Here is a 13,027-nt window from a genome sequence, read left to right as displayed (position 1 = left end):
CTTACCAAGCTATTGCTATTGTAGACTGCTGATCCGTCACTAGGCTGCGACGTCGAGGTAGGCTCCGATGACTCTCTAGGCTGCGACGGTTCGACAAAGATCGTGGTAGAAGATGCCGGCCATGGAAAGTATTCACCGGAACTCAGGAGGCTTGTCGAAGCATTCGGCAAAGGAGTGCGGTATTGTGGAAGATGCCACGATATTCAGGTAACCATATATGGACGACAAAGATGACCAAAGACAGGACAGTAAAGCATTTTAACAGATGGTTGGATGTCAGAGTCTCTCGACACGGACAACGACCAGGAAGCTGACACTATCATAGGTAGAACCAGATCTCTGAAAGCTTTGCAGTACCAAATAAAGCTCATACCGCAAGGCAGAGGGCTTGTCGAAGCACTCGATAGAGGGAAGAGCATCTTAACCCATTCCACGACGGCTAATTTCTCTTCTCTCGGCTTACGACGGCGACAGGTAGATGTTGACGATGGAGAAGTTACTGGCGGTAAATCGGGCCCAGATACTGGTACTTGTGAGACATGATCCTTAAAGACTCTACAGTCAATCGATATTTGTCAAAGAGCTGGTCAAATCAACCGGTATTTCCGGTACTCACCTAGAACCGCCGACTGCCCCTATCGACAGTTGATATTCATAGGCACGAAACACACCCAGAATTGAGATGTTCAGAGTCTAACCAAGGCAATTTCGGGAGTATCAAGACAGGAGTAGTTGAGGTGCTGTGATATCCTCTGAGATGCTCACGTACCGTTAGCTCGACAATGACGAGGACTTGGATACTCTTATCAGAGTGTTCGCATACTGCTTACCAACGACAAGAAGCAAGCACACGCTTGCTTGCAGATCAGGAGCAATAAAGCAGTACACCAACAGATAGAGGAATGGAGTATCTTGATGTATGATACAACACACGTCGAAATCCAGAATGTCCTCCGGAGCAATCAACAGAGACAAAACATTGTCAGGAAGCCACGATGCTCAAGCACCGACATATCGATGATGACTAAGAATGATCAGATAATAGTTTATCAGTCTTTGTGGTAGTTACCATAGAAGTCTCCGTCCATTGTGAAGAGAAGAGCTTCAAGACTCCTCGGTCAGAAAACCTCCGATCACGACACACCAGAGCCACCCGTCGCTGCCTCACACCGAACAGACTTCTGCTAGCACCGACTCCGCGGACACCGATATACACCCTCTCATCCACGACATCAGCGGCAAAATGCGACCTTGACGAAAAAGTCGGGCCTACCTCTCCTGGACGCAGCCATCAATGTGCTGCCGGAGTTAACGGCTTCGTGAGACACGCTCGATGACGAGGCAGTGACGTCTATCGCGAGAACCCAAACATCAAAACAGTACCTATATATCGACCAACACATCAGACACCAACCCAGGTATACTTAAGAACTTCAACCAAAAAAAAAAATGTCACCCAAAGTCTTCTTCGTCACCGGCACATCCACCGGTTTCGGTGCCGAATACATCAAAAAGATCATCTCGGAGGGCGATCACGCAATCGCTACCGCTCGTAACTCGTCCAAGCTTGAGAAGCCCGAGGGTGCTACAGAAGACAATTACCTCGCTGTAGATCTGGATGTCACAAAGAAAGAATCCATCGATGCCGCGTTCAAAAAGGCCATTGACAAGTTTGGACGCTTGGATGTTGTCGTCAACAAGTAAGTCTTGATCCTACCCTTCTTTCCAAATCAGCACAAAAAAGCAAAAAGATCACTGACGTGGTATTCGCAGCGCTGGATACGGTCTCGCCGGTGAATTCGAGAGCCTCAGCGAAGACCAAATCCGCAAACAAATGGAGGTAAACTTCTTCGGTCTGCTGGACGTGACCCGCAAAGCCCTCGAATCCATGCGCGCTCAATCCCCCATCGGCGGCGTGATTCAACAGGTAACCTCCATTGGTGGCCAGCGCGGTGTACCTCTCTTTTCCATCTACTGCGCTTCCAAGTGGGCCGTCGAGGGTTACACGGAGGCTCTATCCAAAGAACTAAAGCCAGAGTGGAACATCCACCTCACTTGCATCGAGCCCGGCGGTTTCCGCACCGACTGGGCAGGCAGAAGCATGGAGTTTGGTGCAAACAAGAATGATGCATACGATCATTTGGATGCAGAGAGCGCTATGAAGAAGAGGAATGGCACTCAAGCCGGCGATCCACCAAAAGGTGCGGCTTGCATGTATACTCTGGCAACCATGGAGAATCCCCCACTCAGATGCGTAATCGGAACCGATGCGTACGCAGGCATCAACGAGAAGTTGGACCAGTACAGGGAGAACGTCAAGAAATTTGAGAAGTTGAGTACCAGTACTGATGTGGATGGTTACAAGGCTCCTTCTTGAGGGGATGCAGTTGGTATAACGAACCTATGTTTTCAATTTTCAATTCACAGACACGTCCGCTCCGTGCGCTGGATAAAATCTGACATATTTACCACGCTCTCATGTTAGCACACAGCTGGGACCGATGCCGTTAGAACGCATAGTTCTTTCTAGATGGTAGCAGAGTCCACGGAGAGCCCCTCAGATCACGGCTCTCAACGGACATTTCCTATGTCCTAAAAACACTGTGCATTCCTATAGCGAGGAGGGTCAAAGTTCACCAAAGAAGAAGCTATCACAGTGGGAAATACAAATTGTCATGAAACGGTCATCGGATATGTGTTGCTATGAATTTTGTGATGGAGAAGAAAGCGCTCAATAATCGACAGGATACGAAAAGTAGGCAACAATTAAACCTATCGGCCAACACGAATGACACCAGCAGCCATAAGTTTCTGGACCTTTGTCTTGACGTCAGGGTTCTTCATGTGCTCCTGCAGAGCGGCCGGGTCGCCCTTGGCTTGTTGCAGAATAGACTGCATGATGGGGTCTTGCAGGATAGACAGAATCTCGGGATCACGCTGGATGCGCTCCATGGTCTCCTCCTCGGTCTCGCCATCACGAGCGCTGTATTGTGCCTGGATGGCCTTTTGCATCTGTTGCTCAATCTCGCGGGCGTTCTTGCCGTCCTTGTCGTGGGCCATGGCTTCGTTGCAGACGTCAATGACCTTGCTGTGCTCGCGCATGGCGAACAGAGCCTGAGCCTTGCGGAGGTAGGCGCGGATGAAGTTCTCGTCCTTTGTGATGGCGGTGTTGCAGTCGTCGACGGCGGCGGGGAAAGTGAGCAGCTTGATCAGACAAGCGGCACGGTTTGAGTAACCACGGGGGTCTTCGGGTGCGCGCTTGATCATCTCGGTGTAAGCTTCGACGGCGGCGGGCCAGTCGGCCTCCTTGAACTTCTGGTTTCCGAGCTCGCGAGCCTCCTCGGCCTTCTCGGGGTCAAGGTATGCGTCTCTCTCGGCCTTGATCTTTGCCTTCTCGGCGGCGCGCAGCTTGGCGAGGACGTCAGGGGTACGGTGTTCGGTGAGCGATCTCTGGTAGTTGTCGATGGCGTTGGGAAGGTCGCCCATCTTCTCGTATGAGGTACCAATGCGACCGAAAGCCTTTGCGATAAGCTTGAAGTCGGCAAAGACCTCGCGACCGTGCTCGACGGCCCTCTTGCAAGCCTCGATGGCACCCTCGTAGTCGCCCTTCTCAAACTTGGCAGCACCGAGGTTGGTGAGGTAGGTGATGTCCTTGTACAGATCCCAGGCCTTGGTGTAGTGCTCGATAGCAGCGTCAAACTGTCTCTTCTTGTAGTTCTCGGTTCCAAGAGCCTTCTCCTTGTCTGCCTCGCCCTTTGCCTTCTTTTGCGCAGCTGCCTCCTCATCTTCGGGCTCAGGTTCGGGCTCAGGGGCCTTTGCGGGTTCGGGTTGGGTGGGTCTGGCGTCAGGCATGGGGACATCCTCCTCGGCCTCTCCTCTCTGCTGGCCACCCTGGTGTTGTTGCTGTTGCGAAGGGTCGGCGAAAGACATGTCGATACCGAGAAGAACGCTCATGACCTGCAGGAAACGGGGGTCTTGCATGGCCTCGCCCATCATACTGGGGTTGGACTTCATCTGGTTAAGCTTCTGCATGAAGGCGGCGTCACCGAGCAGCGAGGCGGTCTTGGGGTTGGCGGCGAGCTTGGAAATCATCTGGGGGTCGTTGAACATGTTGCCGAGTCCGCCGGTTGCGTCGGCGCCGTCAGCATCTGCTTCGGCCTGGATGGCGCGTCTAACAGCCTCGAGACCGGATTTTGCTTGGGCGTTGTTGGGGTCGAGCTCTACGGCCTTTTCGAAAGCGTCTGTGGCGTCAACTGCAGGGCTGTCAGCTTGAGATGGTCGTGTGTGAGCTGGATGACAAGATGGACTCACCGAGGTTGCCCATGCCGTGCAGGGCAGCACCCTTTCTGCCCCAGCCCTTGGCCCAGTCGGGCTTGATCTCGGTCGTCTTTGTGGCATCTTCCAGGGCCTTCTCCCAGTCTCTCAGTGATGCGTATGCGCCGGAGCGGTTCGAGTACAGGACGTGGTTGGTAGGGTCGAGTTCAATTGCCTCGCCGAACTTCTGACTGAGCGTCTGTCAGCATTGGGCAGACTCAAGCATGAGGTTAGGAAGCAACTTACGCAGCGGCGGTAAAGTCCTTTGCGGCAAACAGCTTGTTGCCTTCGGCCTTGAGTGCGTCGGCCATGATTACAGTGTGATTCGTAAAAGCAAAGGGGTATCAAAGAAACGAAACAATCAATTGGATCAAGATATCACTATGTGGGAAATGTGAAAGTAAGTAGCTAGCAGTCGCTTACTCCAAGCCAGAGCATGGACTTGTATATTTCTCGTCGAGCTCTACCGAAACCTCTAGAACCGCGCGCCAAGAGCCCCTCGGACAAACAATCCTTCCCTTCCTACATGCACAACAAACGGCAACTGCAACCGACTAGATACACGTTCAACACACGTCTCACCACCACTTTCCCACCACATACACTCATCCAAACATCGAAAAAATGTACGGTCAACCGTGGTGTCGTGACGGCATCAGAGTCCAAGACCTTTCTCTGCAATACGCCCCCAAAAGCGCCATCGACGCCTGGGGCCGCGAGAAGCAACAACCAGTCCTCCTCTCCGTCTCCCTCTCATTCCGTCAAGGCTTCGACACGGCCGCGAACCAGGATGCCCTCGACGAAAGCACCATGCACTACGGCCTGCTCTCCAAAAACCTGCGCTCCCTAAAACCTGTCCAAGAATGGGAGACTTTGGATAACTTGGCCCACCGCATACATCAAACCATCCTCGAGACTCCGCCCGGTGCCGCTCTGATCCAATCCTGTCAGATTGAGATTAAGCTGCCCAAAGCGAGTTTGCTGGGTGATTATGTCAATTATGTTTATTTTGTCGAGGATGAGGAAGATACTGGTAGAGTGTTGCATCTATCTCGTGTCTTTATCCCTACCTTGATCGGCGTCAACGACAACGAGAGAACTGCAAAGCAGAAGCTGTTCGTCAGTGTGTGGATAGACAGGATCCAGGCAGATGACTCCGAGTCATATACTGAACTCGAGAGAATTCTTACACAGGTAAGAAAAAAAAGCCACCTCCACACCCCTGCTGCATTGGAATCATTTCGTGCTAACGTCTTGAATAGGCTATTGAACCCACAGATTTTGAAACACTAGAGTCGTTGGCCATCTATGTGCTCAAGGTCCTGAAGATGAACTACGCTCCTCTGCAATCGCGAGAGACAAGTGTTCGTCTGAGACTGGAGAAGCCTCAAGCCGTCCCTCACGCCTCGGCTCCTATCATCGAGATTGTGAGGACATCCGACGAGCTGGCGGCCATGATCCAATGATTGCCAAACATTCAGGATAGATTGTCGACATTGTTTCAAGTTTTGTAAAGCGATGTGATGTGTTTATCGGCATAGGTATGGCTATGAACAAGTCTCGACAAACAGCCGCCATCGATTAAAGCTATGATCATATAAGATCAGTAATGCCCACAACAAGAATAGTGTACCTTCCCCCCTTCTGTTGCCCACGACTTCTTCGTATCATTGCTTCTGAACAATAAGACACGAACAATTACTCGGCTTCTTCAAAGAAGTACAATGGCGCACCCGAAGCACTGTTCACACTAGTCATCCTGACCACCGCACATTGCAACCCATCTCTTGTCCGATTTGATGTCTCCGCTTGATCCTTGCTCTTGTCCCCTGTACTAGTAGCTGTCCTGAGATCCGGCAGACTCTTCACAGGCCTTTAACGAGCGACCACGACTGAGCAGAGATCTTCTTCGACTAGGTCTCGGCATCTGAGACTGTGGATCGCTTGGTCTGCGCTCGTGACCAGCTTGCTGTGCCACATGGTCTGCTTCTTCAACAACCGGTGGGGGAGTAGAGTGCCTGCGGCGATGGAGCACGTTCGGACGAGTGGCTTTCGTGCCTCTGCCTAACCACTTGGAAGCCACACTTCGCAACCTCCCATGAACTTTGGCTTGTGTGCATCGTTCTCTACTTTCATAGCAGGGCAAGTGTTCGTGTGTCTGGACGCGTCCAGTGACTTCATACTAGAAATCGTGGCGACAGACTGTTATATCAGCGGTGTCCCCAATCTTTATGCCAGTGTTCGAGGAATTCAATGTAACTGTTTCGCGGAGTGGAGCTTCTGCGCTGGAATTGCGATGGGTTTGCGACAGCGTAAACGAACTTGGACGATGTAGCAGAGGAGCGGAGTGGACGCGTTGCCTGTAATCAAGAGAACAACAGACATAAGCCAAAGAAAACAAATGAGGTGAAGAAGCCATGGGCATTATTATTTCAGACGAGAGAAACCTCTTTGTGCATATCTTGCCAGAGGACGAGAGAAGAAACAAAAGCGAGTAGAGCCACCTGGATACAGGGTCGGCATGAGAAAAGAAACACGACCAAACGTTATCAAATCCTGCAAATGATCGCTCTTACTCATCAAGACATAAAGCGAATCCATATGTAACACGTGGAAGAGAAATGGGAGGCATGAAGGATCGAAGGAAGAGAGGCAAAGAGACAGGGAGAGTTTCATGGTCACCTTCTCCCTACGCTGCCATCCCTGCTTGACACAACACTTCTAGATCCGGTGCTTTGCCTCTTGATCAACCGGCTGTCGCGATCGTTGGGACTGTGCCTTTCGCTTGGCAATGCTGAGAGTACATCGCCAGCAGAATCTTTAACTCCCAGTCCCAGATGTCGGCCGGTTTTCTGGTCGATCTTGAACTCAATGTACTGTTGCGCAGATCGGGACAAGGGTATAGGCGCTGGCTGAGTCGGAATCTCCGCTCCATTCTGAAGCAGGAGTTCAGCAACTGGGAAAGGTTTTCTTGAGGGTGTAGGTGTGGTTGGACGCTGGGGTTGTGCTGATGGACTCAAGGATGGTGACGATAGATTCGACGAGCCACCGCGCTGCTGCACAAACGAACTGGATGGAGAGGCAGGATCTGCAGCCGCGAGAGCCAGGAATACTGCGTGTGTTCCACGGGAGCGGTCTGCAGCATTGGGATTCGCACGCAATGCAAGGGCATATAGCACTTGTTGTATGTTGTTCTGTTTGATGCTGACTAGCAACGTATCGTCTGGGCTCTTGAAGTGTGCCATGGCATCGGTCGAGCCTTGAACATACAGTCTGTCACTGTACTTGCCCGTGATAAAGTGCAGACGTTGCTCTCTGGTCACGTTAGGACCTGGCTTGAGGAAAGCATCAAGCTTGGCCTCCCAAACCATGTTGCTAACACGGTTGCCAACCAACAGGAGCAGTTCAATGATATCCGGTGTGAACGCTGAGGTGTCGAGAGTCAAGGACCGCACCTTAGAAATGTGCGTGCCTAAAGATCTATGGATACCACTGCACTCGATACATAGGATTATGCCGAGATTGATGGACACCCATTCAACTTTCTGGTCAGAGTTGCAATCAGCGCAATATTTGTTACCAGCATCGGCTTCCCGTATCTGGTTCAGAAGTGCCGACGGCGTCTCGTTGTCGGGTTTCATGTAAGTTGGCTTGTCACCCGTTGTCGCGTGGCGTGATACGATTTTGCTCGAAGAACTGATATACGATGATGTTGCATTGGTGGATTGTCGTTGAGAGGAGAACGGTGTAGTCTTTCCAGTCAACACAGCAGCGATTGTGTTCCTCGTAGAGCCAACTTTCTCAGCGCTTTGCGTGCTAGTAGACGGCCGGGTTTCGAAAGCGCTTTGAAGAGCGTTGTTGATTGAACTAATCCATGATTTCATGTCCTCTTCTGAAGGAGCTTGATAGACGCGAGTGTATTGCGGAGTAATGACCTCGAAACAGAAACGTCGGTCGGCATTGCGTGCTTCTCTCACAGACGCGACTCGCAAGTCAATAGGATCCATGTGGAGATCGAGCCTGTCTTTCCAGTTGGCATATTCGGACAGCTTGCCCTGATCAAGCACTATCCAGAACCTATCTATGTTAGCGGATTTACGATGTCTTTAACCGAGGAGAACTTACTTGTGCCACCCGGCTTTATTCATGATGGGATCCACATGACTGCCAGGTCGGCTCAAAGACCACAGCAGTCCTTCCTTTTTGATTTGACCTGCACCTGCAGCAGCAGAAGCAGACGTATCCTTCTCTTCTAGATCTCTAATACCCTTGAATTTGTTGCTCGTGTTCCTAACAGGCAATGGGCCATTCGAGCTAGAAGTTGCTGGAGAGGTGATGCTTGATGGGAAACCATTAGGTGCTGAGGGGGAAGTCGACAAGGTCGAATTACGCGGTACAGATATGATGCTGCTCGCACGATCGACTTGAGCGCCACTCGAACCGTTGAAAACTGATGGTGGATTCTCCATTTCAGGCGATTTGGCACTGTTGGTCTCCAAGGCTCGTCTCTTTTCCTCTCGCTCCGTGCGTTGCATCTGGAACTCCATGTCGGCATGCGAGACTTCACGTGTCAGAGCTTCCAGCTGTGGCAACATCTCTCCAACCTTTTTAGCTGTAGTGAGATATCCTCGGGCCTGTGCGGATGCGTACTTTGTGAGCTGAGAGAGCACTTCTTGTTCTTTGCGCCCACCGTTTAGATCGTGCATGAAAGAGGAATAGTCGAAACGCTTCAGCTCAAATGTTCGACGCTTGGCTTGATATTTGGCATCACTCTCGACGCGTTTTTTCTCCTTGAGTGACTCGGAGCGCTGACCAAGGTACTTACTGACATAGGCGTAATAGTCTTTACTTTCCTCGTCGAAATCGCGCCTTTTCGACTCGGCCTGTTTGATGTCCAGACTGTAGAGCTTGTTGATAGGTTCAATGATGAGTTTTTGTAGGTTCGCGTTATTTTGACGCTCGTAAAGTAGGATTTCCCTCGCGATGGAGTCGAAGTAATGCTCGAGGGCAGGACGGACAGCATTTGCGTTTGAGTTGGAAGCCTCCCTAAGTGCATCCATAAAGGCAGAGTGGGCGTCGTTACAGGCAGTCTGGGCGGCCTGTGCGGCTTCGGCAGCTCTCAAGACCTTCTTCATACGAGATCTCATGGTGCCGGTTTTTTGCTCCAGTGCTCGCATGGTGGCTCTGAAGACGGGGCCGTCCTCGCTGTTACTGGCATCCTCGGCGGGACGACCGACACAACTAATGTCAACCTTAGGAGCAGGTAAGGAACCTCCATTGGTCATGGAAGGGACCAGTCCAAGACCGTATTCCGGGATTGCGTCGGCCATGGGTGAAGAAGGCTCGCGGAAATCGCGATAATCCCTGTAGTCTTTGGGGTCGCCGCCGTCGGAATCACTAATGGCGCTAACTCTGGATTCGATGGATTGAGCAGATGGTACCCTAAGCCTGGGAGGGGACAGCGTAGGAGAAAGCAACCAGCGCTGTGTATCTGAGCAGGTATTAGCATGTATTCAAGGGTGGAAAGTGCAAGAAATGGAAAACACACTCGTGACCCAGAAGGAGAAGCTGGCCAGTGTTTCAAGACGATGGGCACGCGAGTTGTATTCGACAAACTGGCAGGGTGTGTTAGCAAGCAGTCGAGGATAGCAATTCCATGAGAGTCCTTACACTGCAAGTATTGCGCCAACCGCCGCCGTTATCTTCGGACTGCTTTGGAGGCTTCCACTTCCATGACCATTGGAACTGCACAGAGGGCACACCACCGGTATTATAGTCGCCGACGAGCTCAACGTTCGGATTCTTGTGCAGGTTGGGATCGGCATGGAATTCGCGCGTAACGAGTTGGTCAATCTCTTTTGAAGTCGAACCAAAGACGTAGGTCAAGCCGCATAGCTGGGTATCTGAGGAGATCACGCCAGCGGGGGCGACGGGATGGTCGCCGATTTTGTTTGGTGGAGCCGAGTTGGATTGGCGCAGGACGCATGTGAAGTTGAAGGTAAGCTCTTCATCGTTGGCTAAGCGCAATAGGAAGGCGGGAGAGATGATCGAAGGGGGTTCGGGATCCTTTGCAGCTTCAGCGGACAGCATCAAGAGGTCTGAGAGACAGAAACAAATACCTGGACGTATTCGACAGGAGTGCTGTCGCCGCTGTCACGTTTTGCGTGGTAGCGCGTGGCAGGGAAAGAGTTGGGGTGGAGCGAGACGAGGGTGCGACCACGCGAGTTTGTGATGTTGACAGTTGAGATCGAGACTGGCGAGTAGAGACACGATTAGAGAGAAGAGCATGGCACGACGAGCAGAGGGTACGCACATCGAGTCTGATCTTTGAAGTAGACAGGAGCACCATCGTCAGGGCGGCTTCCTACGTTGCCCATGCTGCGACCAGGGCAGACGCGCCCCCAGCGCCGAGTCGACGAGTCTGGAGGTTGAGAATATTGCCGTCGTGCTCAGCGATATGCGTCGAGTGCGGTGGGCTGTCAAGGCAGATGCGCAGGCTTGGTTGCTATGTTATGTATATGCGGTTGGGATGCGGATGAAAGATGTCGATACGATTGGCGAAGAATTGTCAGAAGGAGACGGCCAAACAAGGCACCTCTGCTCGGGCGTAGGCGACAGGATGATGGCCGATTCCAAGCAGCGCTATGAGAATGCTGGACAGGCTAAGACGATGCGAAATTGAGATTGGGCCCGTCTTGATTCCGGCGCGAGCGTCTGCTGGAGAGAGGCAGCCTACCTACTCCACAGCCAAAGCACGGTATGCGTCCGTCATCCCTCCAAGCTGCGAACTCCTGAGAGACAACGGCTGAACTCTATTCTTATCATAGCACACACACACACGCACAACACGCCTTCACCACAGCGTCGTCACAGGTCACAGCATGACACGCTGACACCTCCTCGTGTATGCTGTCCTTCTGTTTCATCATCCTCCAGCCACTGTCCATCTCTTGGATCGATGCGTGACCGAGGCAGTGCTGCTCGGTAGTGCTTTGACCATCTAGTTCTCGATCAATGTCTCTGCCTCTCTGCCCTCACCCTTTAGACATTCTGTCATCTACCCTTGTTCTCATCGTCCTCTAAACCCTAGGCTCTCTCGCCTTTTCTGTCCGGCCCGCTTCCGATCGACCACTGTGTTTCAGCTTGTCGCTGATGCCTCGCGCCTGTGCCGCACTGGTCGTCTCGTCCGCTCGCCGACCGTCTACCCCTTGTGCACCAACTCTATCGCTCTACCTCTTTCAATCTCTTGTATAACACGCCACTAGCAGACTGAGACAGCTGGAATTCTTCTCTAAGATATATCGCATCATCAAGAGATAATAAACGTAGATCATCTTCTCGACCACGAGCCGAGGTTCATCGGCCAAGCATGGCGGGGACTATCCAACCGCCTGGCACCTTCTGTGCAAACCACCTCTTCAACGTCAATCCCCTCGTCTCCTTTCTCGTAATCGTCAACCATTGAATACCATGTATCCATTCTCCGATGCCACCACTGTCACCTCGACAGGTACTCACACCTATACCGCAGACTTCCCAAAGGATTACTGCATTGGCTCAGGTATCACCTCTTTCCACACCATCAACGAGATCCGTCCCGTTCATCTTATAACTCCTGACATATAGTTCCTCATGGCGGATACATCACTTCTTGCTTCATGCGCGTAGCCCAGCTGCACTTTGCTACCACCTTGGCCAAGCAAAATCAACCGCATACTATGTCAATGCATCTGGAGTTCCTAAGACGTACCAGCATTGGGCCTGCTCTATTCAATGTCAGAGATGTAAAGATAGGCCGAGGCACTTCAGTCATTCATGTGACTCTGTTCCAAGAAGGAGGCGATCGCGAAGAAGTGGCTGCCTACATTACGAACAGCAACCTGTCCACAGAAGAAGGCACTTCATTTCCTACGGGGTGGAAACTGGAGCCTGCACCCCCTCACGCCAATGTTGCCGCCCTGAAAGCCGGTACTGATGATACCTGGAAAGAACAGAAATCCATGCCTTTCGCCATCTTCCGCCGTGCCAGTCAACACGTCAACTTCTACTTTCCTAAGCAAGGTCAGCGCATGCGCAGTCTAGCGGACCAGTGGATGTGCTTCAGCAACGGCGAACGGTTCACCAATACTAGCTTGGGTTATGTATCAGACATGTTCCCTCAAATCCTTGAGAGCTATCGTACGGGCAGCGATCCCTACGCTGTTGAGCCCCTGCGTGACGCCAAGGAGATCAATGAGCTGGCCGCGCAGCAAAAAGGCTTCTCTTCTGCCTGGTATCCGACCCTGCTGCTGAACCTCGACATCAAGAAAGTTTTGCCCGAAGAGGGTGTCGAGTTTCTTTTCCTCAGAGTTCGCGCAAAGCAGATCAAGAACGGCAGGTATGATTTGGAAGTCATCATCATGGATGACACTGGAGATATTGTCGCGCTTAGCCATCACGTCTGCATGGTCATGTCGGCTCAAAGAAACCTGCAAGCAAGATCAAAGCCAGCTGAAAAGCCGAGCAAGCTCTGATCGACAGCGAGACATTTGTGAACTAGTGTAAACAATATTGTTCGATTGTATCAAGACGTGTCAGATTTGTGGTTAAGTGCTTTGGTCAGAATAATTCTGGTGTGGTTTCGCGGCCGATCTGGCGCTGGAAGTTTAGTGAAAGACCTCAATGCTTCAAAACTTCTGCACAGCTCGGAGATGCTTAAGAGTAAAGTTGATAC

At 51.7% G+C, this 13,027-nt stretch overlaps 5 protein-coding genes across 5 annotated transcripts; 3 read left to right on the top strand and 2 right to left on the bottom strand.

Annotated features, from left to right (window-relative positions):
* Positions 1–1,449: 1,449 nt before the first annotated feature.
* On the top strand, positions 1,450–2,377 carry M436DRAFT_52665 (NAD(P)-binding protein; the record flags this gene model as incomplete). The annotated part of the gene is made up of 2 exons (XM_013569339.1): positions 1,450–1,700; positions 1,774–2,377. The coding sequence occupies 2 exons, from the start codon at positions 1,450–1,452 to the stop codon at positions 2,375–2,377; spliced, it is 855 nt and encodes a 284-aa protein (XP_013424793.1).
* Positions 2,378–2,772: 395 nt separating this feature from the next.
* M436DRAFT_74999 (TPR-like protein) lies at positions 2,773–4,324 on the bottom strand (the record flags this gene model as incomplete). The annotated part of the gene is made up of 2 exons (XM_013569514.1): positions 2,773–4,241; positions 4,312–4,324. 2 exons carry the CDS (start codon positions 4,322–4,324, stop codon positions 2,773–2,775), a joined length of 1,482 nt encoding a protein of 493 aa, XP_013424968.1.
* Positions 4,325–5,016: 692 nt separating this feature from the next.
* Positions 5,017–5,747, top strand: M436DRAFT_10930 (uncharacterized protein; the record flags this gene model as incomplete). Its single annotated transcript, XM_013569304.1, has 2 exons — positions 5,017–5,508; positions 5,577–5,747. Coding segments are annotated over 2 exons (663 nt in total), but the record flags the coding sequence as incomplete, so codon positions are not given.
* Positions 5,748–6,992: 1,245 nt separating this feature from the next.
* M436DRAFT_84245 (ArfGap-domain-containing protein) lies at positions 6,993–10,691 on the bottom strand (the record flags this gene model as incomplete). Its single annotated transcript, XM_013569513.1, has 6 exons — positions 6,993–8,391; positions 8,440–9,805; positions 9,863–9,929; positions 9,985–10,380; positions 10,434–10,567; positions 10,628–10,691. The coding sequence occupies 6 exons, from the start codon at positions 10,689–10,691 to the stop codon at positions 6,993–6,995; spliced, it is 3,426 nt and encodes a 1,141-aa protein (XP_013424967.1).
* Positions 10,692–11,784: 1,093 nt separating this feature from the next.
* On the top strand, positions 11,785–12,827 carry M436DRAFT_74996 (uncharacterized protein; the record flags this gene model as incomplete). The annotated part of the gene is made up of 2 exons (XM_013569512.1): positions 11,785–11,875; positions 11,941–12,827. The coding sequence occupies 2 exons, from the start codon at positions 11,785–11,787 to the stop codon at positions 12,825–12,827; spliced, it is 978 nt and encodes a 325-aa protein (XP_013424966.1).
* Positions 12,828–13,027: the final 200 nt, after the last annotated feature.

Source organism: Aureobasidium namibiae, assembly GCF_000721765.1.
Source record: "Aureobasidium namibiae CBS 147.97 unplaced genomic scaffold scaffold_15, whole genome shotgun sequence".
NCBI lineage: Eukaryota > Fungi > Ascomycota > Dothideomycetes > Dothideales > Saccotheciaceae > Aureobasidium > Aureobasidium namibiae.
The sequence above is the reverse complement of the archived record's forward strand: the minus strand, read 5'-3'. Positions and strand labels throughout refer to the sequence as shown.